General features: G+C 39.6%; 1 protein-coding gene across 6 annotated transcripts in view; it reads right to left on the reverse strand.

Moving 5' to 3' along the window:
• The window catches only part of ago3a (argonaute RISC catalytic component 3a), an 86966-nt gene that overhangs the window by 30469 nt on the left and 29222 nt on the right, over positions 1-27275 (reverse strand). For 4 of the 6 annotated variants that reach the window (XM_061915161.1, XM_061915160.1, XM_061915159.1 and 1 more), the window contains exons 2-9: positions 23643-23814; positions 23446-23566; positions 19308-19516; positions 10016-10152; positions 3276-3410; positions 3083-3170; positions 244-391; positions 50-169 (exon numbers count right to left, since the gene is read on the reverse strand). In XM_061915161.1, coding sequence (XP_061771145.1) covers positions 50-169; positions 244-391; positions 3083-3170; positions 3276-3410; positions 10016-10152; positions 19308-19516; positions 23446-23566; positions 23643-23814 — 1130 coding nt within the window. Of the gene's footprint in view, positions 1-49; positions 170-243; positions 392-3082; positions 3411-10015; positions 10153-19307; positions 19517-23445; positions 23567-23642; positions 23815-27275 lie in introns of all 6 variants that reach the window. The other 2 variants (XM_061915156.1, XM_061915157.1) reach the window with 1 other exon arrangement.

Below are 27275 nucleotides of genomic sequence, written 5' to 3' on the forward strand. Positions count from 1 at the left end.
TATATATATATATATATATATAAATATACAAGGAGTTTACAGAACTCACCAGCCTGCTGATCTCTTCCTGTCTGTCGGGTGCCGAACGAGCTGTGGCCTTGATCATGGTGGATGTCTGATTATCGGTCAGCTTCTTGATACATCGCTGACCGGCTACAATGTTACACACCTGCTAGCACACACCAGGGCTTTAACACAAGGCTGCAGGGCACCACATATTTCTTCTTGTGGATCAGCTCTTACCTCTAGGGGGAGGTAGGTGTGCTTCTGCTCCTGGCCCACCTGCAGACAGGGAAGATGCGGGTACTTGAGCTGCAGGCTGTACTTCTCCCTGAAGTACTGGGCTACGGTACGCTCAACAGTCTGACCGTTTTCCAACTGGAGAGGGAACCTGCGGAGAACAAGAGGGAACACTGTTGACTATTGTAACAACACTAACAGGGAGGGATTCAAGTTGCACCACTGGCAAGAAATCTGCCGCCAGACCCCCATTGAATGTACCAGAGTGTCTGCACATTTTACCGGCGATGCTAAGACAGACGTGGCACAGAGATGTATGGATAACCTACAGATGCATTTGCAACGATTAAGTCAACGAAATCACAAAGGTGAGTTTTGTTGATGTTGTTGACTTATCTGCTAATCAGACATATTTGGTCGCAGCATGACTGCCGGCTAATCGATGCTAACATGCTATGCTAATCGATGCTAACATGTTATTTACGCTAGCTGTATGTACATTTGAAACTAGATACCCACATTTAATGCGAAACAAACACTTACCAATCGACGGATTTAAGTTGCTCCAGTGTCACGAGATGCGAAAGTCCTGATAGTCTGGTCCGCACATTTTACCGGCGATGCTAATAAGGCAGCCATCCTATGGGCCACTTCATTAGGTACACCCTGCTATGGCCGAATAGCGTCAGTAGCTATTCGCTCAATAGCTTCAGTTTCTTCTTCAATTTCGTTTTCGCTATCTGCCTCCTTACTCCGACCATCTGTTTCAATACATGCGTAATCTGTTGAATCGCTTAAGCCGCTGAAATCAGAGTCTGAATCCGAGCTAATGTCGCTATATCTTGCTGTGGTAACCGCCATGTTGTTTGTATTGGCAGCACTGTATGACGTCACAGGAAAATGGACAGTCGCATCGCAAATAGCGAAAATCAAGAACTTTAAAGCTTTTTTTAGGGATATTCCGGGAGGTGTAACATTTTGAGAAAAACTTCGAAACATAAAACAAGCCACTGGGAACTGATTTTTATTGTTTTTAACCCTTTTGAAATTGTGATAATGTTCCCCTTTAAGACAAAGTAAGAAATGATAAAGCTGCCGACTCATAAGCTCATACATGATGTCCCAACAAGGTGGAACTCCACTTATGATATGTTGTAGAATCAGGCAGCTATATACTCTGCATTGAGCCACAAGACACTGAAGAAAAATGTCAAAGACATCATCAACCTGTCTAAAAATGATGTGAGAGTGGCAGAGGAGGTCCTCCAGGTGCTTAAACCCCTCAAAACTGCTACATCTCTTTTTATGTAGCACTGTTTATCATTAAAGGCCTACTGAAATTAGATTTTCTTTTTCAAACGGGGATAGCAGGTCCATTCTATGTGTCATACTTGATCATTTCTCGATATTGACATATTTTTGCTGAAAGGATTTAGTAGAGAACACCGACGACAAAGTTCGCAACTTTTGGTGATGATAAAAAAGCCTTGTCTTTACCGGAAGTCGCAGACGATGACGTCACAAAGGTGAGGGCTCCTCACGTCCTCACATTGTTTTTAATGGGAGCCTCCAGCAGCAAGAGCTATTCGGACCGAGAAAACGACAATTTCCCCATTAATTTGAGCGAGGATGAAAGATTCGTGGATGATGATATTGATAGCGAAGGACTAAACATTTTTTTACAAATAAATTAAGTTTTTAAAAAAAAAGGCGATTGCATTGGGATGGATTCAGATGTTTTTAGACACATTTACTAGGATAATTCTGGGAAATCCCTTATCTTTCTATTGTGTTGCTAGTGTTTTAGTGAGATTAAATAGTACGTGATAGTCGGAGGGGTGTGTCTACAGGTGTCTTGAGGCCAGTGTCTGAGGGAAGTCGACGCCAGCTACAAGAACAGCGCAAACTCCACAGATCTCCGGTAGGAGGCGACTTTTTAACACAATTTTCTCACCGAAACCTGCCGGTTGACAAGTGGTCGGGAACCATGTTCGCTTGACCGCTCTGATCCATAGTAAAGCTTCACCTCCGGGAATTTTAAACAAGGAATCACCGTGTGTTTGTGTGGCTAAAGGCTAAAGCTTCCAAAATCTATTGTTCTACTTTGACTTCTACATTAATTGAACAAATTGCAAAAGATTCAGCAACACAGATGTCCAGAATACTGTGTAATTGCGCGATGAAAAGAGACGACTTTTAGCCGCAAATAGTGCTGCGCTAATATTTCCTGACAGTCCGTGACGTCACGCGCACGCATCATCATTCTGCGACGTTTTCAACAATAAACTCCTCGGGAAATTTACAATTGCAATTTAGTAAACTAAACCGGCCGTATTGGCATGTGTTGCAATGTTAATATTTCATCATTGATATATAAACTATCAGACTGCATGGTCGCTAGTAGTGGCTTTCAGTAGGCCTTTAATCATGTTAAAAAGAAGATATCATGCCGTGTGCACTTTAATTTGATTTTGTATATTTTAATTTAATAATTTAAAAGTGTCACAAAACAAAAGGACAAAACTTCTGTTTATTTGTCTTGTCTTTTTTTTTGCTGATCCGAAAAATTTTCCGATCCGTGACTCTGATCCAAGAAACTATCCGAACCGTGAGGTTTTTGATCCATTGCACCCTTATTTGTTAGTCGTTAAACAGCTTTTTGTGTGGTCAAGTTACTTGGATGACTAATGCTGACTCTCTTATAAGCGACATCTGCTTTGCCAGGTAGTGAATTTGTAGCCAGCCTTAGTCAACCCCATCACACACACACACACACACACACACGCACACACACGCACACACACGCACACACACACGATGACCACACTAGAGGCTGACTCACGTTTGATGGCTGGCCGGTCTGCGGGTCACGTTGCAGACGCGGTACTTCCTCCGCATGGTTCCACAGTGCGTCACCTCCACTTTCAAACCTGGTGAAACACAATGGTGATTCTCAGCGACAGGTGGAGGTGGGTAACATTGACAGCAAATGTGTTTTTCATGGAGGACAACCGTTGTTGTTGGGTTTGGTTTACCTTTGATTTCTTTGGTGAATTTGACCCGGTGCGAGTCAGTGAGAGGGCGGGGCTGCTCGTCAATGTTGTGGATGTCCAGCACTTCACACATGAACTGGATGACGGGCTGCGCCTTGTAGAAGGCGGTGGCGGACACTGCGAGGTAAACACCACAGGCTATGTTTGCATGGCAGTTCAAGTAGAGCGGTACAGAGTCGTGTATAGAGTGTGGACAACGAGGCTATCTCCTCAATAGCTGGTCTAAAGCATGGGTGTCAAACTCTGGCCCGCGGGCCAAATTTGGCCCGCCGTGTAATTTAATTTGGCCCTTGAGGCAATATCAAATTAACATTACAGCTGGCCCGCCGTTATTACACAGCAGCGGTGCCGCTGTAACACCGCAATTTGTCACACTTGCCAATCCTCCCCAAGTTCAGTGCCCCTCCGGAAAATCTCCCGGGGCAAGCATTCTGCCGATTTCCACCCGGACAACAACATTGAGGGCGTGCCTTAAAGGCACTGCCTTTAGCATTCTCTACAACCTGTCGTCAGGTCCGCATTTTCTCCATACAAACAGCGTGCAGGCCCACTCGCATAATATATGCGGCTATTACACACACATAAGTGAATTCAAGGCATACTTGGTCAACAGCGATATAGGTCACACTAAGGGTGGCCGTATAAACAACTTTAACACTGTTACAAATATGCACCACACTGTGAACTCACACCAAACAAGAATGACGAACACATTTCGGTAGAACATCTGCACTGTAACATAACATAAACACAACAGAACAAACACCCAGAACCCCTTGCAGCACTAACTCTTTCGGGACGCTACAGTATATTTTGATAATTACCTCAGAAGGCTGCAAATAGAAAAGAGGCATTAAATTTGTATTTAAGTTTTATTTGATATGCTATTGATATTTTTTAATTATTATTATTATTATTTGAAACTCGATTTTGCATGTCACTATAAAGTTATATAAGCCTTGCTTGTTCAGTGTTCAATGCAAAACTTGTTTGAGTCCCTATTAAAAAGTTAATTTGTTCTACCTTGGCCCGCGGCTTTGTTCAGTTTTAAATTTTGGCCCACTCTGTATTTGAGTTTGACACCCCTGGTCTAAAGGCACTCGGGTGACAACAGGGCGCCATGTTACATAACAGTTTGAAATCGCAGCTAAGCGATATTGCACTTCCTCCTTATTCATTTATTTTACAAAACCCAAAAACCAGTAAAGTTGACACATTGTTGAAATCGGTAAATAAAATCAGAATACAATGATTTGCGAATCCTTTCGAACTTATATTCAATTGAACAGACTGCAAAGACAAGATATTTGTCAATGTTCACACTGAGAAACTATTTTTGCAAATAATCATGAACTTAGAATTGAATGGCAGCAACACATTGCAAAAAAAGGCATTTTTACCATTGTGTTACATGGCCTTTCCTTTTAACAACACTCAGTAAAGGTTTGGGAACTGAGGAGACACATTTTTGAAGTGTAATTATTTCCCATTCTTGATTGATGTACAGCTTAAGTTGTTCAACAGTCCGTTGCCGTATTTGACGCTTCATAATGCGCCACATATTTTCAATGGGAGGCAGGTCTGGACTGCAGGCAGGCCAGTCTAGTACCCGCAGTCTTTTACTACGAAAGCCACGCTGTTCTAACACGTTGTTTGGCATTGTCTTGCTGAAATAAGCAGGGGCGTCCATGAAAAAGACGTTGCTTGGACGGCAAAAAATGTTGCTCCAAAATCTGTATGTACCTTTCAGTATTAATGGTGCCTTCAAAGATGTGTAAGTTACCCATGGCTTGGGCACTAATCCCTAAATTCCTTGCAATATCTGGTTGAGAATTGTTGTTCTTAAACTGTTGGACAATTTTCTCACACATTTTTTAACAAAGTGGTGACCCTCGCCTCGTCCTTGTTTGTGAATGAGTGAGCAATTCATGGAAGCTGCTTTTATACCCAATCATGGCAACCGCCTGTTCCCAATTAGCCTGGCCACCTGTAGGATAAGTGTTTGATGAGCATTCCTCAACTTTCTCATTCTTTTTTGCCAACAAATGAGCTAATATTTGCAACAAAAAACAAGTTTATGTTAGAATAATTGATTCTAAATTGTCACTTGGGATGTTTTCCTGCTGGCTCCGCTGGACTCTTGCGACTGTGTTGGATCCATTATGGATTGAACTTTCACAGTATCATGTTAGACCCGCTCGACATCCATTGCTTTCCTCCTCTCCAAGGTTCTCATAGTCATCATTGTCACCGACGTCCCACTGGGTGTGAGTTTTCCTTGCCCTTATGTGGGCCTACCGAGGATGTCGTAGTGGTTTGTGTTGTGGTTTGTGCAGCCCTTTGAGACACTAGTGATTTAGGGCTATATAAGTAAACATTGATTGATTGATTGACAAAATACTTTGTATTACAATGTGCTCCGGATAAGAAGACAAAAGGCTGAAACCTTCCAAGAAGAATGCTCGTAAAACTTCACTGGACTTCCAAGCGGACAGATGACAGGATCTGCCCAACTTCCAGAAAAACTATTTTTGAAGAATTTTTACGAACTCTTTTTGAACCATTTTATGGAACTCTTTTTGATCTATTTTATGGGACTCTCTTTGAACAATTTTATAGAACTTTCTTTGAATTGTTCGGGAAACGAAGGCAACGCTGTTCATGTGACCCACTTCCCTGAGGAAGAAGCTGTGGGAAGGTGGGGGGGGGGGGGGGGGGGGGGGGGGCGGTTTGGGGGGGGTCAAATAAAGAAGGAGGAAAACTATCTTGGGGCAGAGGTTGGTGCAGGACTGTGAACAGAGTGTACAGTGGCCATGTCTCCCCTCGGATCTGAGTCCAAATTTAATTCTGTCCCTGTTTGATTCTTTGCCTTTTGTCTTGTTTAATAGATGTCATCAGTGTTTGAACCTGACAGTTTACAAGTTCGAACATTAACTATTTTATTTTTGCAGTCTATTCAATTGCATATAAGTTGTATAAGAGTTGCAAATCATTGTAATCTCTTTTTATTTACCATTGACACAATGTGACAACTTCACTGCTTTTGGGTTTTGTAATTGAAGAATGTTTGCCAAGTAAACATGCCATGTTGTGCAGCCACTCGCAAAAAATGCGGGAGTAAATAGCATACTTTCCCCCAAGACTCAGAAATGAGAAACATATGGGAAGTGAAGATTCACCGTAAAGGTTGGAGTCAATAACAGTTTCTTGTGTGAGGTAAACAAGCATGCATACCCACAAGTATATCGCATGCACAGCAACAGTGAATTAACACCATCTGCATGTGTCACCAATAATCCAAACTAAACTAATGAATGTTGCAGTAAAAAGCAGCATTAGTTTAGTATTCAAGTTAATATGGTGATAATGAAATCAGGAAGTCATGAAAAATGATTTAAAAGTGGCGTAGTGATTACAAACAATACATTGGAGGCAGACGCCACAGTTGACATACTTCACACAAAAGTCATAATTTCTCCGTAACTGTTGGTCCTAAACTAATGAGCATTTTGGCAATATTAGGGTACTACGTTTTATTTCTGGTAAATTTTGCAGGTGGCAGCGTGTTAGAGCTCCTAGTCACTAAACACGGCATGAATTTAGCAGCGGAGTGCATTGAAAACAGCCGCAAAATTGCCACAAAATAAAAATTATATATACTACTTTGACAAAATAAAAGCATGTTTTATGGTAAGTTATGTTAAAGTTTAAGTACCAATGATAGTCTCACACACACACACATACACTAACACTAAGAGTGGTGAAATTTGTCCTCTGTATTCGACCCATCCCCTTGTTCACACCCTGGAAGGTGAGGGGAGCAGTGAGCAGCATGTATTTCCTGTAAAGTGTATACAAAAGAATATGGAAGATGGACACTTTCATGTGGTATTTTTTCTCCTCCATTTGAAAATGTGAAAGTTATCATCACTACTGTCTGATTCCAATCATTTCAAGTCATCACAATCATACCAACTTATATTATTGTCTTCATTAAAGACAAGACAATATGTATGTGTTAAACATGTCTGTATTTATATTCAACACATTTAACTTGGATGCATCCATTTTTCTACCCCTTGTCCCTTTCGGGGTTGGGTGGGGTGCTGGAGCCTATTAACAAAAAAACATCTGTTTCATAAATAAATAAATAAATACATATTTATATACATACCTATACCTATTACCTATGTCATTACACTGCTATTAAGCTGTATAATGACATTAATTAAATAAGTAATACAGTCATATACCAGAGTGCTAATAGTTTTCATGCTGCTGCTTCCCTGAAAATGTTTTTTTTTTTTTTTTAAATATAAAATACTGTCTGTTCTTTTCATTTTTTATTTTTGTTTGTTTGCTATTTATAGTAAAGTTCAGCTGTTTTTTCAGTGGGGCCCTGAATTAAACATGAATTAATAAAGTCAAGTCAGTCAAGTCATACATACATACATATACATACACACACATATATATATACATACCGTATTTTTCGGACTATAAGTCGCAGTTTTTTTCACAGTTTGGCGGGGGGTGCGACATGTACTCTGGAGCGACTTAGGTGTGAAATTATTGACACATTACCGTAAAATATTAAATACTATTATTTATCTCATTCGCGGAAAATGTTAGCAATCGTCACACACACGTCAGCAATCGTCACATACACGTCAACCAATAAGAATTCGGCGGCGGGGGAGGGGGGAGGGTCATGGCAGGAGTGCATTCTGGGTCATGGAATGCTAACTGCTATATGCTACTGCTGTAGCTATTAAAATCGATCATTTCATTTTTGGCGGTAACTTATAAAAACTGAGAAGGGCTGTACAAAAATGGCACCGAAAAGGAAATCATGTACTGCAGATTACAAGGTGGACGTAGTGAAATATGCAGCAGAAAACGACAAGAGGAAGCGGCGCACACCTTTGGAGTTGGCAGAGTTGTTTGGAAGCGACATCGAGGAAGAAAATTTCATGGGATTTATCGATTAGGAGTGACAGATTGTTTGGTAAACGTATAGCATGTTCTATATGTTATAGTTATTTAATGACTCTTACCATAATATGTTGTGTTAATGTTCACTATTCTTTATTTTAAATTGCCTTTCAAATGTCTATCCTCGGTGTTGGATTTTATCAAATAAATTTCCCCCAAAAATGCGACTTATACTCCAGTGCGACGTATGTATGTCTTTTGCCTTCTTTATTATGCATTTTCGGCAGGTGCGACGTATACTCCGGAGCGATTTATAATCTGAAAAATACGGTACATACATATATGTACGTAAATACGTATATATATATATATATATATATATATACGTACGTATACATATATATATATATATATATATATATATACGTACGTATGTATACATATATATACGTACGTACGTATACATATACAGTGGGGAAAAAAAGTATTTAGTCAGCCACCGATTGTGCAAGTTCTCCCACTTAAAATGATGACAGGTCTGTAATTTTCATCATAGGTACACTTCAACTGTGAGAGACAGAATGTGAAAAAAAAAAAGTTCTATTTTGGTTTCATCTGACCACATGACATTCTCCCAATCCTCTGCTGTATCATCCATGTATCCATTTAGGTATAAACTCAACTCGTCGTGTTTGGAGGAAGAAGAATACTGAGTTGCATCCCAAGAACACCATAACTACTGTGAAGCATGGGGGTGGAAACATCATGCTTTGGGGCTGTTTTTCTGCTAAGGGGACAGGACGATTGATCCGTGTTAAGGAAAGAATGAATGGGGCCATGTTTCGTGAGATTTTGAGGCAAAACCTCCTTCCATCAGTGAGAGCTGTGAGTGGTTGACCCAATACTTATTTTCCACCATAATTTCCAAATAAATTATTTAAAATTCCTACAATGTGAATTCTTGGATTTGTTTTCACATTCTGTCTCTCACAGTTGAAGTGTACCTATGATGAAAATTACAGACCTCTGTCGTCATTTTAAGTGGGAGAACTTTCACAATCGCTGGCTGACTAAATACTTTTTTGCCCCACTGTATATGTATGTATAGATATATATACGTACATATATATATATATACGTACGTACGTGTGAGCGTGCGTGCGTGTGTGTAAAGATGAGGTCGATCCCCTCGACTTGGTCATTTGAAAAGTAGCTGAAAAAGTGTGGGCCCCTCTGATTTAAAAGAAGAAGAGGCTACATTGTGGGAGTCACGTCCCTGAAAGTGGCTCATGGCTTTTTGAGCAATGAGTGCTTAGGGAAGCTAATTATCTTCCAAATGTTTTGGGGGGGTAAAAAGAGAACCTTCTGGACAAAGGGGGAAAAGGCGGGAAAAAGACACAATGGCAGAGGGGAGAGAGAGGGCCAGTCTTTGAACACTACCAGCCAAACAAAAGCTGCAGTGCAAAAAGGAAATCCTTCATGCAGCCCTCGCCTCTTGACCCTGGCAACTCTTGTTTCCACAGCAACCAATTAGTCAGCTCCCATCCAGCCAAAGAACACCGCTTCCTCCAGCTCCTCAAACACAGACAGACACACACACACACACACACACACACACACACACACACACTTGCGGCAGTGCTTGTGTATTGCTGCCTGTTAATTCCCAAACAGCCAGAGGTGACAAGTGTCCCGCTCCATTAACAACGCCAAGACCATTATTTGACTTCCCCCAAATTACTGCTCCACAGCTGCTGGCGCAACACGGCGCCATATTTGGCTCTCACCGTCGATATTGAGCATCATCTTCCACATGGCGGGGCGCACGGATTGGTGAAAGCCGAACCACACCTCCCTTCCTCCACCAAGGGGGTGATCGTAGCCTTCTGGGGCTGAGAAGAAGGAGCGGCCAACTGGTGTGTACCTACAGGACGGGAAATGTTGATTATTACTTTATCTGGAAAATTGTTTTCCGCATTGGCCTACACAGATTTAGACCACATTTGTAGGCTATTATCCACTTCTTGTTCATATCAACAAGGTTATATAACGAATTTCTTTGAATTGCCGCCGGGGCGCAAATTAATTTAAAACCTCTTCTCACTCCGGCACTTACCAAAGGCATGCGGTAAAATTAGGCCTGCGCTTATAAATGTGAGTGTGATGTAAGGATACCATCATGAAAAGCACATTTAATAAAAAAAAACGTTATTATGGTCTTACCTTTACTTATAAATTAAGTCCATGCGCAGCTCCTTCTGATCAAAAGCATCGATAACTTGTTTATAGAAGTCTTCCTTATCTTTCTTCAGTTTTAAAAGTCTCTCTGTCTCAATGGAGATCTTCCTTTATTACCTCCTGCTTCGATTGAAAGTCCAGTTTAGAAAACGGTTTTATTTTAGATATGTAATCCTCCATGTTAAAAGTGCAAGCGAGAGGAAAAAATAAACGATCGCTGCTCACTCTTGCTGCTTGTTGTCACTTCTTCTGCAGCCAAGTAGTCGCAAGAAGGATCGCTAGCGCCGTCTACCACCAGGAGGCAGGACTCATTTAATGACTCGTATTTGACACACGCAGCTACGGTATATTAATAAAACATAGCTGCTTACTGTTCTTTTTAGCATATTCAATAGCTTGGACCTTAAATCCTACTGAATAGCTCTTAATCTTCTTCCCTTTATGCGATTTCAAATGATTAAAATCGGCCTCCTCCATTTTGAAAATGATGACAGGTGAAGTGTCACTCGTGACGTGACGAGTTTGACCCGGCGGAAATTCCAGGCATATGCTAATTATTTTGCGAAATGAGTTTGACCCGGTGGAAATTCTAGACTTGCGCTAATAAAAATAATATTTTGCGAAACGAGTTTTACCCGGCAGTAATTCTGGGCAGGAGCATACTATATACCCGGCGGCAATTCAAGGAAATACGGTAGCTATGTCCTGGCTTTCTGAAAGACGTTATACCCACATTTCCAGCATGCGGAGGCACACCACCAGCAGAAAACATAAAAACATTAAACTCAGCAACTGCAGTTGACAATAAAAAGTTGTTCTCGCAAGTGTTGGATAAGAATTTAAAGCATAACCAAGCATGCATGACTATAGCTCTTGTCTCAAAGTACTGTCACTTCACACTGTGACTTATTTGGGGGTTTTGGTGTCTTCCTGTGTGTAGTGTTTTACTTCTTGTCTTCTGCTGCTATTTTGTCTTGCGTTCTTATTTTGGTGGCTATTAGTTTAGTTTAGTCTTTATTTGAAGGGACAATGCACAGAATCATTAAGCTCAAAGACAGATATGTTCTGTACCAGATTATAGCTAAATAGCTCATTTCCATCTGCAGTCCCTGGCTACCTAAATTAAAGGGATACAAAAATCATGCAATAAAATAATGATAATGAAATCATACTATAGCATGTAATCAAATTAAGAAAAGTCATAAAATGCCCTTTCATGGACACATACCTAATATACAATACAACCACACCTCATTTGCATCACCACACAAAGTCAATACATGCTCTTGTTCACATCTGTCATCATTTGTAAAAACAACCATGCTTTTAGCAGACACACCTCACAATTTTACAATTCCCTGTTTTTTTGGTATTTTCCTGTGGCAGTTTCATGGCTTCCTTGAGGACTATTCCCCACACCTGCTTTGTTTTAGCAATCAAGACTATTTCAGTTGTAGCTATCCTTCTTTGTGTGGACATTGTTGATTGTCATGTCATGTTCGGATGTACTTTGTGGACGCCGTCTGCTCCACACGCTGTAAGTCTTTGCTGTTGTCCAGCATTCTGTTTTTGTTTACTTTGCAACCAGTTCAGTCTTAATTTTGTTCTGCATAGACTTTCCTACGCTTCAATTCTTAGCGGCACTCGCCATTTGTTAATTTTTGGTTTAAGCATTAGACACCTTTTTATCTGCACACTGCCTCTCACTGTTCCCGACATCTACAAAGCAAATAGCTACCGGCTGCCACCTACTTGTATGGAAGAGTATTACACGGTTACTCTGCCGTGCTCTAGACTGCACAGACACTCAACAACGGCACATTTACAGATTATTATTGCTGGTTTGCAAAAAATATTTTTAACCCAAATAGGCGAAATTACATATTCTCCCACCACACACCAGACTGTATCTCACGGCACACTACCGCGGCACAGTAGTTGAAAAACACTGTGTTATAGTATTAGAGATTACACAGACATGTGAACACCCTTTGAGGACAAAAAAAAAAGGAAAGGAACATTGATTAGAAAACATTTCTAAAACGAAGACAACATTTCCTGCAATTGTGTGCATTTCTACACTATATTTTACTTTTAGATGTATTCTCATCTACAAACCTCTCAACTTCAAATTTGTTTAATTTGGTCCGCCAAAAAGTGGCTTCCAAATGTAATACATAGTCATACTGACCTTTTAAACTCACCACTTCTATTTTAGTCGAATCATTTACAAAAGGTAAACATGCTATAAAAAGTACTTAACAAATAAAGTTTGACTGATAGGCTATGAGCTACTGGGAGCTATCAGCTAAATAACAGCTGAGCACACACTAGCACACAAGCTAGACATACGGAATAATCAGCACATTTGCCAAAATAAACAACTGTTGTATCATTAAAGTTGCATATCCAGTTACACATTCAAAGTCTCCAAAGCAGAAGCATATTAAAAAGTATCCAGTAACAAACGTGTCCGCGTCATTCAACTTACTGCCTCATGAGCTTAACTTAAAGGCCTACTGAAAGCCACTACTAGCGACCACACAGTCTGATAGTTTATATATCAATGATGAAATATTAACATTGCAACACATGCCAATACAGCAATAGTTTACTAAATTGCATTTTTAAATTTCGCGACGAAGTATCCTGCTGAAAACGTTGTGGTATGATGACGCGTGCGCGTGACGTCACGGATTGTAAAGGATATTTTGTTCCAGGATCGTTCCCAGCTATTAAGTCGTCTGTTTTCATCGCAAAATTCCACAGTATTCTCGACATCTGTGTTGCTGAATCTTTCGCAATTTGTTCAATGAACAATGGAGACATCAAAGAAGAAAGCTGTAGGTGGGAAGCGGTGTATTGCGGCCGGCTTTAGCGACACAAACACAGCCGGTGTTTCATTGTTTACATTCCTGAAAGATGACAGTCAAGCCTTACTATGGAACAGAGAGGTCAAGCGAACACGCTTGGATTGGACCACACACACACACAAAGTACAGTGTATTATGCAGCGATCATTTCGAAAGATCGTGTTTTGAAGAGGGTCCCTTGCGAAGGGCACAGATGGGCATCGCCACCACCCCTCGAGTGGTGCTGAAGAAAGGTGCGGGGCCGACCTTCCGGTTGTACAGGTACGACTATATAATCTCACTAAAACACTAGTAACACAATAAGCAGATAAGGGATTTTCCAGAATTATCCTCGTAAATTTGTCTAATAACATCTGAATTGCTCCCACTGCCCTAGTCTTTTTTTTTTTCCTAGTCCTTCACTCTCACTTTCCTCATCCACGAATCTTTCATCCTCGCTCAAATTAATGGGGAAATCGTCGCTTTTTCGGTCTGAATCGCTCTCGCTGCTGGTGGTCATGATTGTAAACAATGTTCAGATGTGAGGAGCTCCACAACCCGTGACGTCACGCGCATATTGTCTGCTACTTCCGGTACAGGCAAGGCTTTTTTTATTAGCGCCCAAAAGTTGCAAAATGTATCGTCGATGTTCTCTACTAAATCCTTTCAGCAAAAATATTTCAATATTGCGAAATGATCAAGTATGACACATAGAATGGAACTGCTCTCCGCGTTTAAATAAGAAAATCTCATTTCAGTAGGCCTTAATACATTGTTGTCATCACTTGGTGTCACCAAAAATAATTACCACACCACTTAAACCTAAAAGACAGCATAAGACCATTCTATAACCAGGTTAGTGTTTCTCATAGCTACCATTGTACTCCGTTTGACTCATTTCACTTGATCTACAATAAGTATTTATGATCCCTGCTGATATCGGCTCAATATTCGTATCGTATCGGAAGTGAAAAAATTTGGGACACCCTTGACGCTCAAACGATCATTGACAGAACGCTTCCAATACTAACTATTTTTTTTTTTTAATTTTCCTCTCCTGAAGGAATCAATAAAGTACTATCTATCTATCTAACTAGTTGGCTAACGAGATGCCATCTTTCATTGTAATTAGTACAAAATATAGGAACTTGTTTTCTATTTGAGTTTATTGCTTAAAATTGCTGTGTTTGGCTGGCGGCCCGTTGGCACATTTTTTACTTTGGCCCCGGCACTATAATTACAGCTGGTTCCAAACTGACAGTGCTTGGATTGTAATCATCCAAATATGATTAGCAGCAAAGTAGAGAGCCGTCAACTTTGTGGCTGGGTGAGTGAACGCAGGCACAAAAATTGAGCTGGCTAGATGATGCTAAGTATGCAAACTAGCGAGCTTGTTTCGGTGCCCCTGATCATAAAAGTGAGTTAAAAAAAAAAAAAAAAAAAAAAAAAGAGTAAAAGTGAGCACTTACGGCTGAGGCCAGCGTTGAACAAATTTGGTTTACATTGTTTTTTTATTTCATTTAAAAAACAGAAAGGGATATTTTGATGCGTAAAATAATGTTTATTGTGTGCATTTAAGTATAGTACGTGCCTGTACACCAGGGGTGTCCAAAGTGCGGCCCTCTGCTAATCATTTACCGGGCTGCCACACATTCTGCAAAAATTGCTAAATTGATAGTATTGCAAAAATAAAAAATAAACATTTTAAAAAAGTGGAATGAAGTGTAATCCAATGAGAAAAAGTGGCAATGTTAACACAAAGCTGCCATGCAGGCATTTTTTTTGTTCCTTTTGTCTTTATTTTATTTTTTTCCTTTGCTCAAAAAAAAAAGGACAAAAAAAAATCTATGTTATAATGAATTATTATTTAAAAATTATCACTTTAAAATGTTTTATGTGGGAAAAAATGGCATATGTTGTGTGGTTGCCATATAAAAACATCAAAGTTTTGACAAAAGAGGATAAAGCAAACAAAATAATAGTTCAAACTTAAAATCGACAGATATATCGGAATTGATCTTGAAATTGAAGTGTTAAAAGTAAAAAAAAAAATATTAGGATCTCAAATATATTTAGTAGGATTTTATTCAACTTTTCACTGTGATTACTCAAAAATATTAAATAATTAAAATCAATGGTGTCCTACATTATTGATCTTTGAGGGCTTTAATTGCTAAATAAAGGAACTCTCCTGAAGGAATCAATAAAGTACTATCTATCTAAATACTGCAATACTGCATATTTCAGTTTTACTATAAAAAAAGCATAAAAACTGATTTTTTTTTTACTTTATATCAACCTCGAGTTGATAGAGACTTACTGTAAGCATGAAATAAAAAATAATAATAATTTGACTTATTTTTAACATTTTAGTGACTGAGACCCTCTGTGCTCCCTAGGAGCCCTAAGGATTAAAAAAAATCCATATAATTTGTTATGGTTTGAAAATGAAAAATGCGGCCCTCTGTGGAAAAAGTTTGGACACCCCTGCTGTACACTAATACCTATTTCCTTTTGTCACCCATCATAAAAAGCTAAAATGTGGATTTTTTGGTCAGATAACTTAGTACAGTGAAGTAAAGACTTACTTTGGATTGCTTTTAGCATCTTTAATATACAAAATGTATCAAAGGGAACAATTTTTCATAAAGGTGGTTGTTTGTTTTTGTTGTTGTTTATAGAGTATGTCATGGTCAGTTTCAAATCATACATGTAGTACATAATATACATACAGTACATGTCTCCAGAAAACAGTCTTGTGCTCAATAGCAATATTACTATTTCACAAAAAAAAGGAAATGTAATTAAATTAAGAAAATTACATTATATTAAACATATCTCAAAGGGGAAATGAGATGAAGTATAAACTTTTTGAATTCCCCCCACGCCTTTTATTTTTTTACATAGTTAATTTGAACCAGTTTCCTCTGAACCACATTGATCACATTCATTAACTGGATTTGCCCGGAACAATGTGCTTACAATAACCTCAATATATATCAGAAAGTCATTCATACTCACATTCAAAACAAGCCTAAACCTCACTATAACCAACCATTTTCTCAAAAGTTTGAACAGTGTTTGAGCTCATGACTCAGGCTGGTCCATATTTTCAGCCCACAGACTGAGACACAAAAACTTGTGCCAAAGTACTAAAGCGTGTTTATATTTTTCCCTTCCTCTTAGGTTGTACCCCACGTCTCTTTCTATGAATAAACTTTGAATATTTGCAGGCAGTTGATAAATTCTTGCTTTAATCATGATAAGCCTTGTCAAAAATTCTACTAAATCAGGACATTTTAACAGTTTTGACCTTAAAAATAAGCTATTAGTGTGCTCCTTGAACCCCACAATATGGATCATTCTAATTGCCCGTTTTTGTAAGGTTGTATGTTGGTTTTATAATAATTTCTCCAAACTTCTGCACAGTAACTTAAGTAAGAATGAATGAGTGAATAGCACAGTTCTTCATACAGCAGCACGTTCCTGTTAAAGTACGGCAGGGGTGCCCACACTTTTTCTGCAAATCGAGGGAATCTACCTCAGTCATATATATCCTTTATGTTTATTTATTTATGAAAGACACGTTTTTGTCAACAAGTTAAATGTGTTTAATGATAATACAAGCATGTGTAACACATATAGATCTATTTTCTTTCATGGAGACAAGAATATAAGTTGGTGTATTACCTGATTCTGATGACTTGCATTGATTGGAATCAGACAATAGTGATGATAACGCCCACATTTTTGAATAGAGGAGAAAAAAGTCCTCCTTTCTTTACAATACCACATGGAAGTGGTTGGTTTTTGGCATCTTATTTATCCAGCTTCCATACACATTACAAGAAAAACATTGGCGGCAAATTCCGTAGCTTGCTTGATTGACATTCACGGCACCCGAAGGTCTTGTGAGATGACGCTGGCTGCTGCGAGATCTTTATTAAGAAAAAATGACAGAGAGAAAGGCGAGAAACACTTTTTATTTCAACAGACTCTCGCACCGTACCTTCCGTCAAAACTCTAAAGGCCGACTGCACATTTCCTATCTTCACAATAAAAGCCCTGCTTCATGCTGCCTGCGCTAACAAAATAAGAGTCTCGGAAAGCTGGCGTGCAAAAGCGATCACTTGGAAAGCTGGCGTGCACAAGCGATCTCTTATTTTGTTAGCGCAGGCAGCATGAAGCAGGGCTTTTATTGTGAAGATAGGAAATGTGCAGTCGGCCTTTACGGTTTTGACGGAAGTTACGGCGCGAAAGTCTGTTGAAATAAAAAGTCCTCTCGGTAATTTTTTCTTAATAAAGATCTTGCAGCAGCCAGCGTCATCTCACAAGACCTTCGGGTGCCGTGAATGTCAATCAAGTGAAGATTGATGATCGCTCATTTTTAGGTCTATTTTTTTCAAAACCTGGCTGGCGATCGACTGACACACCCTCCGCGGTCGACCGGTAGCTCGCGATCGACGTAATGGGCACCCCTGTAGTGCGGCATAAACATCAGCTTTACAGACATTTAAAGTCTTGGTGTTGTTTACTGGCATCATATTGCAGTCTACACCTATCTCTTATGTATGACTGCCATCTGCTGGTTACACTTATTACACCATGTAGCAAATAAAATTGCTTCGAGGTCGGTAAGCACAACCAGAATTACTCCGTAAATTAGGCGCAGCGGGTTATAAGGCGTACCGTCGAGTTTTAAGAAAGGATTTTAAGTGTACCTTATAGTCCGAAAAATACGGTATTCATGAATTATACATTTTTGAGATTTTATCAACATTGGAAATTTGTGCCAAAGTCCATTAAAAAAGGTAACACCTAATTTGATAATGACCCCAAAATGTTTACAGTTTAATTGCATGAGAGATATGAGGGCGCACTGCAAAAACTGAAATCTAAGTAAGATTAAATCACTCAAATTAGGGTGATATTTGCTTATTTTCTGTCTAATAAGATCATTCTTCTCCCTAAGCAGATGTTATGTTAGAGACTTTTACTTGTTTTAAGGGTTTTGGTCCTAAATGATCTCATTAAGATCTTACAATGTGATGACGTATATTGAGTAAAACATGCGTGAAACTAGAAAGCTGTGCCATCAACACTCACGAGTATAAAACTACTTTTTTAAAGTAATCATTTCTTACTTCAAGCATGAAAAAAAAATCATGATGCCGAGTGTATATTATTAAGTCAAAATAATGGTACTACCATTTACTTCATTTAAGAATATTTTTCAACATATTGAGCAAAAGGGTGTCATTTTTTCAACCAAGAAAAGTGCACTTGTTATTAGTGAGAATATACTTATTTGAAGCTATTTTTGGGTTCATTGAGGTTAGCTAATTTGACTTGTTTTGGAAAATGTTCTTGTTCTATTGGCAGATAATTTTGCTTAGTTCAAATAAAATACCCCTCATTTTTGTTTGTTTTTTTCTTGTTTTTGAAGACTGACTTTTTGCACTGGCTGGTCCATCAGGCTCTTATTATTCTGCATTGTGGCATCTGGGTGCAAAGGCCGTACATTTCCAATGTTTCAATGTGTCAGTGTGATAGCCAGCCGGCTGTAAACAAAACCAAATAAAAGATAAGAAACAGTCGCGTTTTGATAACGCTTTTAAAAGATGTTTTTTTTTTTATTGAAGCAGCAGTAATATTTATGGTCCAGCTTTTGTCGCAGCAAAAGAAAGTGATATATAAGATAGAAGATGGCCTGGCTGGACCCACCGAGATCCCTTTTAAGCCGGGTTTGATTTCCGCTGGGAAGGCAGGGTTGATATTGATCCCAAGCAGATAAGCAGTATTTACTACATGTGTGACAGGGATTTTGTTCCCTTTTTTCAATCTGTCATCTGACGATGAAGCTGGCAGAAACAGGCACAAAAGACAGTACATTTTGCCCTGAGTTCTATGACACTGGCATTGTTGACTCAATGAAATTGTGTCAAAAAGCGTGACTTTAAGGAAGGGGGAAAAAAAAAGGCAGACTCACTTCATGGATGGCAGGTGTCTCAGCACCACGTCTACAGCATGCACAGGGTTGGTGCTGATGGGCTTGTCTAGTTCCAGGGGCTCGGCCACGCTGCGGCCAGTCAGCACCTCGTGGAGCATGTGCCAGCTGACCAGGGACACGAACTTGATGGAAACTTTGAAGGGTCGGTCTTTGCCCCCCTCACCTGGCAGAGTGACATCCAGGTCCACCTGAGGGGGACGGCAAAAAGGAATCAGAGGTCGGACTTTATCGAGTTTAGTTCCAAAAACTAGTGTGTTAACATTAGATTCCTGTAAACACGCATAACTTGCCATAACTGTTGGTAATCAGCATCATCTGCAGTGGACATGTGCTTTTGGTGACCATATTTCCTTGAACTGCCGCCGGGTATATAGTACGCGCCTGCCTAGAATTACTGCCAGGTCAAACTCGTTTCGCAAAATAATTAGAGCATGCTTAGCATTACCGCCGGCTCAGGATTAACGCCGGGTCAGACTCGTTTTCGCAAAATATTATTTTTATTAGTGCATGTCTAGAATTTCGGCCGGGTCAAACTCGTTTCGCCAAATAATTAGCATATGCCTAAAATTTCCGCCGGGTCAAACTCGTCACGTCACGAGTGACACTTCCCCTGTCATCATTTTCAAAATAGAAGAGGTTAATTTCAACAATTATAAATCGCATAAAGGGAAGAAGATCAAGAGCTATTCAGTAGGATTTAAGGTCCAAGGTATTGAATATGTTAAAAAGAACAGTAAGCTGCTATGTTTTATTAATATACCGTAGCTGCGTGTATCAAATATGAGTCATTAAATGACTCCCGCCTCCTGGTGGTAGAGGGCGCTAGTGATCCTTCTTGCGTCTGCTCGGCTGCAGAAGAAGTGACAACAAGCAGCAAGAGTGAGCAGCGATCATTTATTTTTTCCTCTCGCTTGCACTCTTAACATGGAGGATTACATATCTAAAATAGTTTTCTAAACTGGACTTTCAATCGAAGCAGGAGGTAATAAAGGAAGATCTCCATCGAGACAGAGAGACTTTTAAAACTGAAGAAAGATAAGGAAGACTTCTATAAAGAAGTTATTGATGCGTTTGATCAGAAGGAGCTGCGCTTGGACTTCATTTATAAGTAAAGGTAAGACCATAATAAAGTTTTTTTTATTAAATGTGCTTTTCATGATGGTATCCTTACATCACACTCAAATTTATAAGCGCAGGCCTAAATTTACCGCATGCCTTTGGTAAACGCCGTAGTGAGAAGAAGTTTTTAAATAATTAGCGCATACTTGCCTTTACTGCATGCCTTTGGTAAACGCCGGAGCGAGAAGAGGTTTTAAATTAATTAGCGCCCCGGCGGCAATTCAAGGAAATACGGTATTTCAGTTTCCTATTTCAGCAAAAATATATCCTCTTATGCAAAACACAAATGTTCACTGCAGAGGACACTGTTTGTCAGGAGGACATAAAGGATCTGTGACTAAAGTTTCTGCAGTATGTTTATTTTTAAAGCAGATCATTCCTGTCATATGGACAATCTTTGATTTGATGAATTAAACCAAAGATGACATTTTATTAAGGATCTTTGATTTGCGTTACTGCAGCATGACCATAAAAACAGCAAGCGCTGGTCATACAACTTTTTCACTTCCGATACATCACCAATATTGGAGCCTTGAGTATTGTCTTATACGGATATTGATCCGATATGGTATCACCAGAAATAAATACATACTTGTATTATTTTGTAGTGTGCGATGTTGAGATAAACGTGATGAAGTGAAATTACTCAGGGAACAATGGTTGGGAGGGATGTATATCGTTCGGATTTTATCCACACTGAAACCAATATTGATATTCCTTAGAGCAAGGGTCGGCCAGCCCTATTTTGAGGAGTAAAGATTGTTGTGTTATAAACTTTTGTCTGGTGTTGCTTCCTTATTTGTGAATAATACACGCTGATTTTCGATGCATCGCCGTGGCAACTGAAGTAAATGTGACTGTGTGCCATAATTACTACGGTCAACCGGATAAAACAAAATACCGATCGCCATATCATTTGTCCAGAATCTTAACGGTCCAGAATGGTATACATCCCTAAAAGGTAGGTATAAAAAACACTAACCTATTCCTGGTTTACTGTCTGCAAAGGGACTTATACTATCTTTAAATTGAAGTGGAGTAATAATCGTTTGGCCAAAATATTCAAGTTAGCTCATAATGCAGTAATTTGAAAGGTACAGACACGTTTGTTACTGAATACTTTCTAAAAGGCTTCTAACTTTGACTTTATATCACTAAGTAATATGCAACAATAATAAAATAGAATAAAATAGACTTTATTGTCATGATATTTGCAAATAACGAGATTAAGGACTCCAACTTAAGGTGCGGTAGTGGAAACAAATATGGGATAAAAATAAATTACACAAGAAGTAATAAAGATGAAAAATAAGAATTGAAATGAACAGACTACTATCCAATAAAAATAATAAGCAATATTGTACAATATAGAAAACAATATACAAAATACAGTACAATATACAGAACAAGACAAGAGTACCGGATTAATAACAATCAGTGTCGTATGTATTGAACTCGAAGGGTAATATTGCACAGTAGGGTATTAGGGTAGGATATTGTATAGGGGTGAATTATTTATTTTAAGTTTGAGTTCAAGGTTAGGGTTAGTAATCATTTGATACAGGTTTGTATTGACAAATTAATATTGTTCAATTTATGTGGTACGTCTGGTTTGTTTGCTCAGAGGCCGTGTAGCTGTTCCCATCATGTTTACCTTTTGTAAATGATTTCACTAAAACACAAGTAATGACCAACCTTGTGTGCTTCTGGGCAGACATTTAGATGTTAACTGGCTGTATTTGCACAAGTAAAGGTGCCGTATTAAAGAGTTTGTACAGGACATTTTACATGCAAGCCGATATAATCCCCTACTTGTTTTTCCTGATATCAATATCAGATCGGGACAGCACTACTTGTCATCCATCCATTCTTTATCTACTGCTTGTCCCTCTCTGGGCCACGGACGGCCTGGAGCCAATCCCATGTAAAGGATTTTTGACAAGCATAAACATCCTTCTGTTTAAATGTATGACTGTTTGATGAAATGAAAGAGAACATGGTAAAAGACATTTAGACTACCGTATTTCCTTGAAGTGGCGCCGGGGCGCTAATTATTTTGGACCTCTTCTCACTCCGGCGTTTACCAAAGGCATGCAGTAAATATTGGCCTGCGCTTATACATTTGAGTGTGATGTAAGGATACCATTATGAAAAGCACATTTAATAAAAAAAACGTTATTATAGTCTTACCTTTACGTATAAATGAAGTCCATGCGCAGCTCCTTCTAATCAAAAGCATCAATAACTTGTTTATAGAAGTCTTCCTTATCTTTCTTCAGTTTTAAAAGTCTATCTCTCTCGTTGGAGATCTTCCTTTATTACCTCCTGCTTCGATTGAAAGTCCAGTTTAGAAAACTGTTTTATTTTAGATATGTAATCCTCCATGTTAAAAGTGCAAGTGCAATAAACGATCGCTGCTCACTCTTGCTGCTTGTTGTCACTTCTTCTGCAGACGAGTAGTCACAAGAAGGATCACTAGCGCCCTCCACCACCAGGAGGCGGGAGTCATTTAATGACTTATATTTGACACACGCAGCTATGGTATATTAATAAAACATAGCTGCTTACTGTTCTTTTTAGCATATTCAATAGCTTGGACCTTAAATCCTACTGAATAGCTCTTAATCTTCTTCCCTTTATGCGATTTCAAATGATTGAAATCAGCCTCCTCCATTTTGAAAATGATGACAGGTGAAGTGTCACTCGTGACGTGACGAGTTTGACGCGGCAGAAATTCTAGGCATATGCTAATTATTTGGCGAAACGAGTCTGACCCGGCGGAAATTCTAGACATGCGCTAACATAAATAATATAATGCGAAACAAGTTTGAACCGGCGTTAATCTTGAGCCGGTGGTAATGCTAAGCATGCGCTAATTATTTTGCGAAACGACTTTGACCCGGCAGTAATTGTAGGCAGGCGCTTACTATATACCTGGCGGCAATTCAAGGAAATACGGCATACTCAGTGTAGATGTAGATATAGTACTCCATCTTACCCCTGTAGGTGCCACAGGCAGAGGGTTGGCTGTGTACAGACTCCTCTTGCCATCGTAGACCGGCCTGCGATCCCCAAAGATGGTCACCTTAAAGTGCTGCACCATGGAGTCCACCACCTCTCTGTAACAGACAACCAAGCGCATTGAAATCAGCCAATAAAACAAAACAGGGATATTTTTGGGGAGTTGCACGCTACCTGTTAACTCGTCGAGGGCATTTGTCAGGCTTGATGTCCACCTCGTAAAGGTAGACATCCATCTTGGGGATCTCCACCTGGAAGCAATTGGCCAGCAGCTTGATGGGCTTGCCCATGGTGCCATAGCCAGGCCGCCGAGGCATGGCGAACAGGGACTGGGCCCCAACGGCTCCTGGGGAGAGGGGAAGAGAAGGTAAGCTGTAACCAAAATGTATGGGAAGCATCAAAAGGTTACAGCGCATGGTAATATTTAGGAAGTCACTCATCAAAACTGACAGGCACATTGTAATACATTTGTACAAACCCCGTTTCCATATGAGTTGGGAAATTGTGTTAGATGTAAATATAAACAGAATACAATGATTTGCAAATCCTCTTCAACCCATATTCAGTTGAATATGCTACAAAGACAACATATTTGATGTTCAAACTGACAAACATTTTTTTTTTGCAAATAATCATTAACATTAGAATTTGATGCCAGCAACACGTGACAAAGAAGTGGGGAAAGGTGGCAATAAATACTGATAAAGTTGAGGAATGCTCAACAAACACTTATTTGGAACATCTCACAGGTGTGCAGGCTAATTGGGAACAGGTGGGTGCCATGATTGGGCATAAAAACAGCTTCCCAAAAAATGCTCAGTCTTTCACAAGAAAGGATGGGGCGAGGTACACCCCTTTGTCCACAACTGCGTGAGCAAATAGTCAAACAGTTTAAGAACAACGTTTCTCAAAGTGCAATTGCAAGAAATTTAGGGATTTCAACATCTACGCTCCATAATATCATCAAAAGGTTCAGAGAATCTGGAGAAATCACTACACAAAACCGGCACGGCCGGAAACCAACATTGAATGCACGTGACCTTGGACCCCTCAGACGGCACTGCATCAAATATCGACATTAATATCTAAAGGATATCACCACATAGGCTCAGGAACACTTCAGAAAACCACGGTCACTAAATACAGTTTGTCGCTACATCTGTAAGTGCAAGTTAAAGGGAGTTGAGGTACAGACCGTGGACTCATTCAAGTACCTCGGGGTTTGGGTGGACAATAAGCTGGACTGGACTGTTAACACGGACCATCAGTACAAGAAAGGACAGATCAGGCTGTACTTCCTCAGGTGACTGCACTCCTTTAACATTTGTAGAAAACTCCTGTGGATGTACTACCAGTCTGTGGTTGCCAGTGTTCTGTTCTACATGGTAGTGTGCTGGGGGGGCAGTACATCTAAGAAGGATCAGGCGGGCCGGTTCTACAATCAGAATGAAACTGGACTCACTGGTGACAGTGGCAGAGAAGAGGACTGTTGACAAACTAGTGAGCATCCTGGATGATGCCAGTCACCCTCTGCATAGCTTTATCTGTAGCCAGAGGAGCCTGTTCAGTTCTAGACTGCTTCATCCCAAGTGCAGGACTAATAGACTCAAGAACTCCTTTGTCCCACACGCCATTAGACTGTACAACTCCTCTCTGGGACGGGGGGCGGGGAGTATTAGGATGACAGGGGATGCAAAACATTAACAGTACAATACGTTGTCATAACATGGTCACTACTGCCTACTTTGTCTTGTTATATTCTTATTTTACTGTTATATTGTTATTCCCATTGTTTTTATTCTTTTTGTAATATTTGTCAATTTTGTTTCCTTTTAAAACCCCATGATTTACTTTTTTTTTTTAATTGATCTCAACTCTGTACACTGGTGCTGGAATTTTAATTTTCCTGAAGGAACTCTCCTGAAGGAATCAATAAAGTACTATCTATCCATCTATCTATCTTAAAGGGCCTAGGCTAAGACCGATTTTTTAATTTTATTTTAATCTTCTATTTTTTTTCTTCACCCCCCACCCCCCTTGTTTACCTGTATGTCATCTTTTTTGTAAGGGGCGCTGGAAGCCGGCAGACCCGTCAGCGATCCTGTTCTGTCTCCCTGTAATGTTTGTCTGATCTTGAATGGGATTGTGCTGAAAATTGTAATTTTCCTGAAGGAACTCTCCTGACGGAATAAATAAAGTACTATCTATCTATCTATCTAAAGCTCTACTATGCAAAGCAAAAGCCATTTATCAACAACATCCAGAAACGCTGCCGGCTTCTCTGGGCCCGAGATCATCTAAGATGGACTGATGCAGAAGTGGAAAATTGTTCTGTGATCTGACGAGTCCACATTTCAAATTATTTTTGTTGTCCGGACCAAAGGGGAAGCGAACCATCCAGAATGTTATCGACGCAAAGTTCAAAAGCCAGCATGTGTGATGGTATGGGGGTGCATTAGTGCCCAAGGTATGGGTAACTTACACATTGGTGAAGGCACCATTAATGCTGAAAGGTACATACAGGTTTTGGAATAACATATGCTGCCATCTAAGCGCCGTCTTCTTTCATGGAAGCCCCTGCTTATTTCAGCAAGACAATGCCAAACTACATTCGGCACTTGTTACAACAGCGTGGCTTCGTAAAAAAAGAGTGCGGGTATTTTCCTGGCCCACCTGCAGTCCAGACCTGTCTCCCATCGAAAATCTGTGGCGCATTATGAAGCATAAAATATGACAGCGGAGACCCCGGACTGTTGAACAACTGAAGTTCTACATAATGGAACAAGAATGGGAAAAGAATTCCACTTTCAAAGCTTCAACAAATAGTTTTCTCAGTTCCCAAACATTTATTGAGTGTTGTTAAAAGAAAAGGTGATGTAACACAGTGGTGAACATGCCCTTTTCCAACTACTTTGGCACATGTTGCAGCCATGAAATTCTAAGTTATTATTTGCAAAAAAAAAAATGTTTATGAATTTGAACATCAAATATCTTGTCTTTGTAGTGCATTCAATTGAATATGGGTTGAAAAGGATTTGCAAATCGTTGTATTCCGTTTATATTTACATCTAACACAATTTCCCAACTCATATGGAAACGGGGTTTGTATATCATGCTTAAGTTAATGGAGTTTAAGAAAGAAATCAAGGCAGACTACGTTACCAATTTAAGGCTAAGAAGGTTTTTGCAGTATATTTGCTGCTTTGAAATAATGAGTTGCATTTATTAGCAGTTGCTAATGATCAAAATTATTAAGATATACATTCTTGACATATTTCACTGTGTGTAGTGAAGCTACAGCATGTGCACTCAAGAGGCGGCCGGTGGGCAACACCCAGCTCACCAAAATGTTTCATTTGTCCCAGCAAAGCACCCAAATAGGGCAGTAACGATAAACCGTAAGAACAATGACCGCGGTGAAACTCCCCAAAAAACTCCTAACGTTTTGAATTAAAATGATCGAAAAACCGAGATGGAAAACTGCACTTTGATAAACTCACGGACCGACTGGCGCCAGCTTGCTAGTTTGAACGCCAACATGTAAACGAGATACATTACCGTCTTTCCCCTTTAAGAAACTACATACCTCAATCTAAACTTTTAAAAAACACATTGTTGTGTGCACATTAAACATACAAGCTGTGCTCTCCTAATTCAAGCGATCTTTCTTTAGAGGAAAAGAGACGCAGGTGCGTTCAAGGACCGCTGAACAGAGTAGGTCACAACGCCCGCCAGACACAATACATAATTTACATGTATTTTATTTGTTACACACTTTTCATTCAAATACATCTTAAAGTGCTACAA

The sequence above is a fragment of the Nerophis ophidion genome, linkage group LG11 (genome assembly GCF_033978795.1).
Source record: "Nerophis ophidion isolate RoL-2023_Sa linkage group LG11, RoL_Noph_v1.0, whole genome shotgun sequence".
Taxonomy (NCBI): Eukaryota; Metazoa; Chordata; class Actinopteri; order Syngnathiformes; family Syngnathidae; genus Nerophis; species Nerophis ophidion.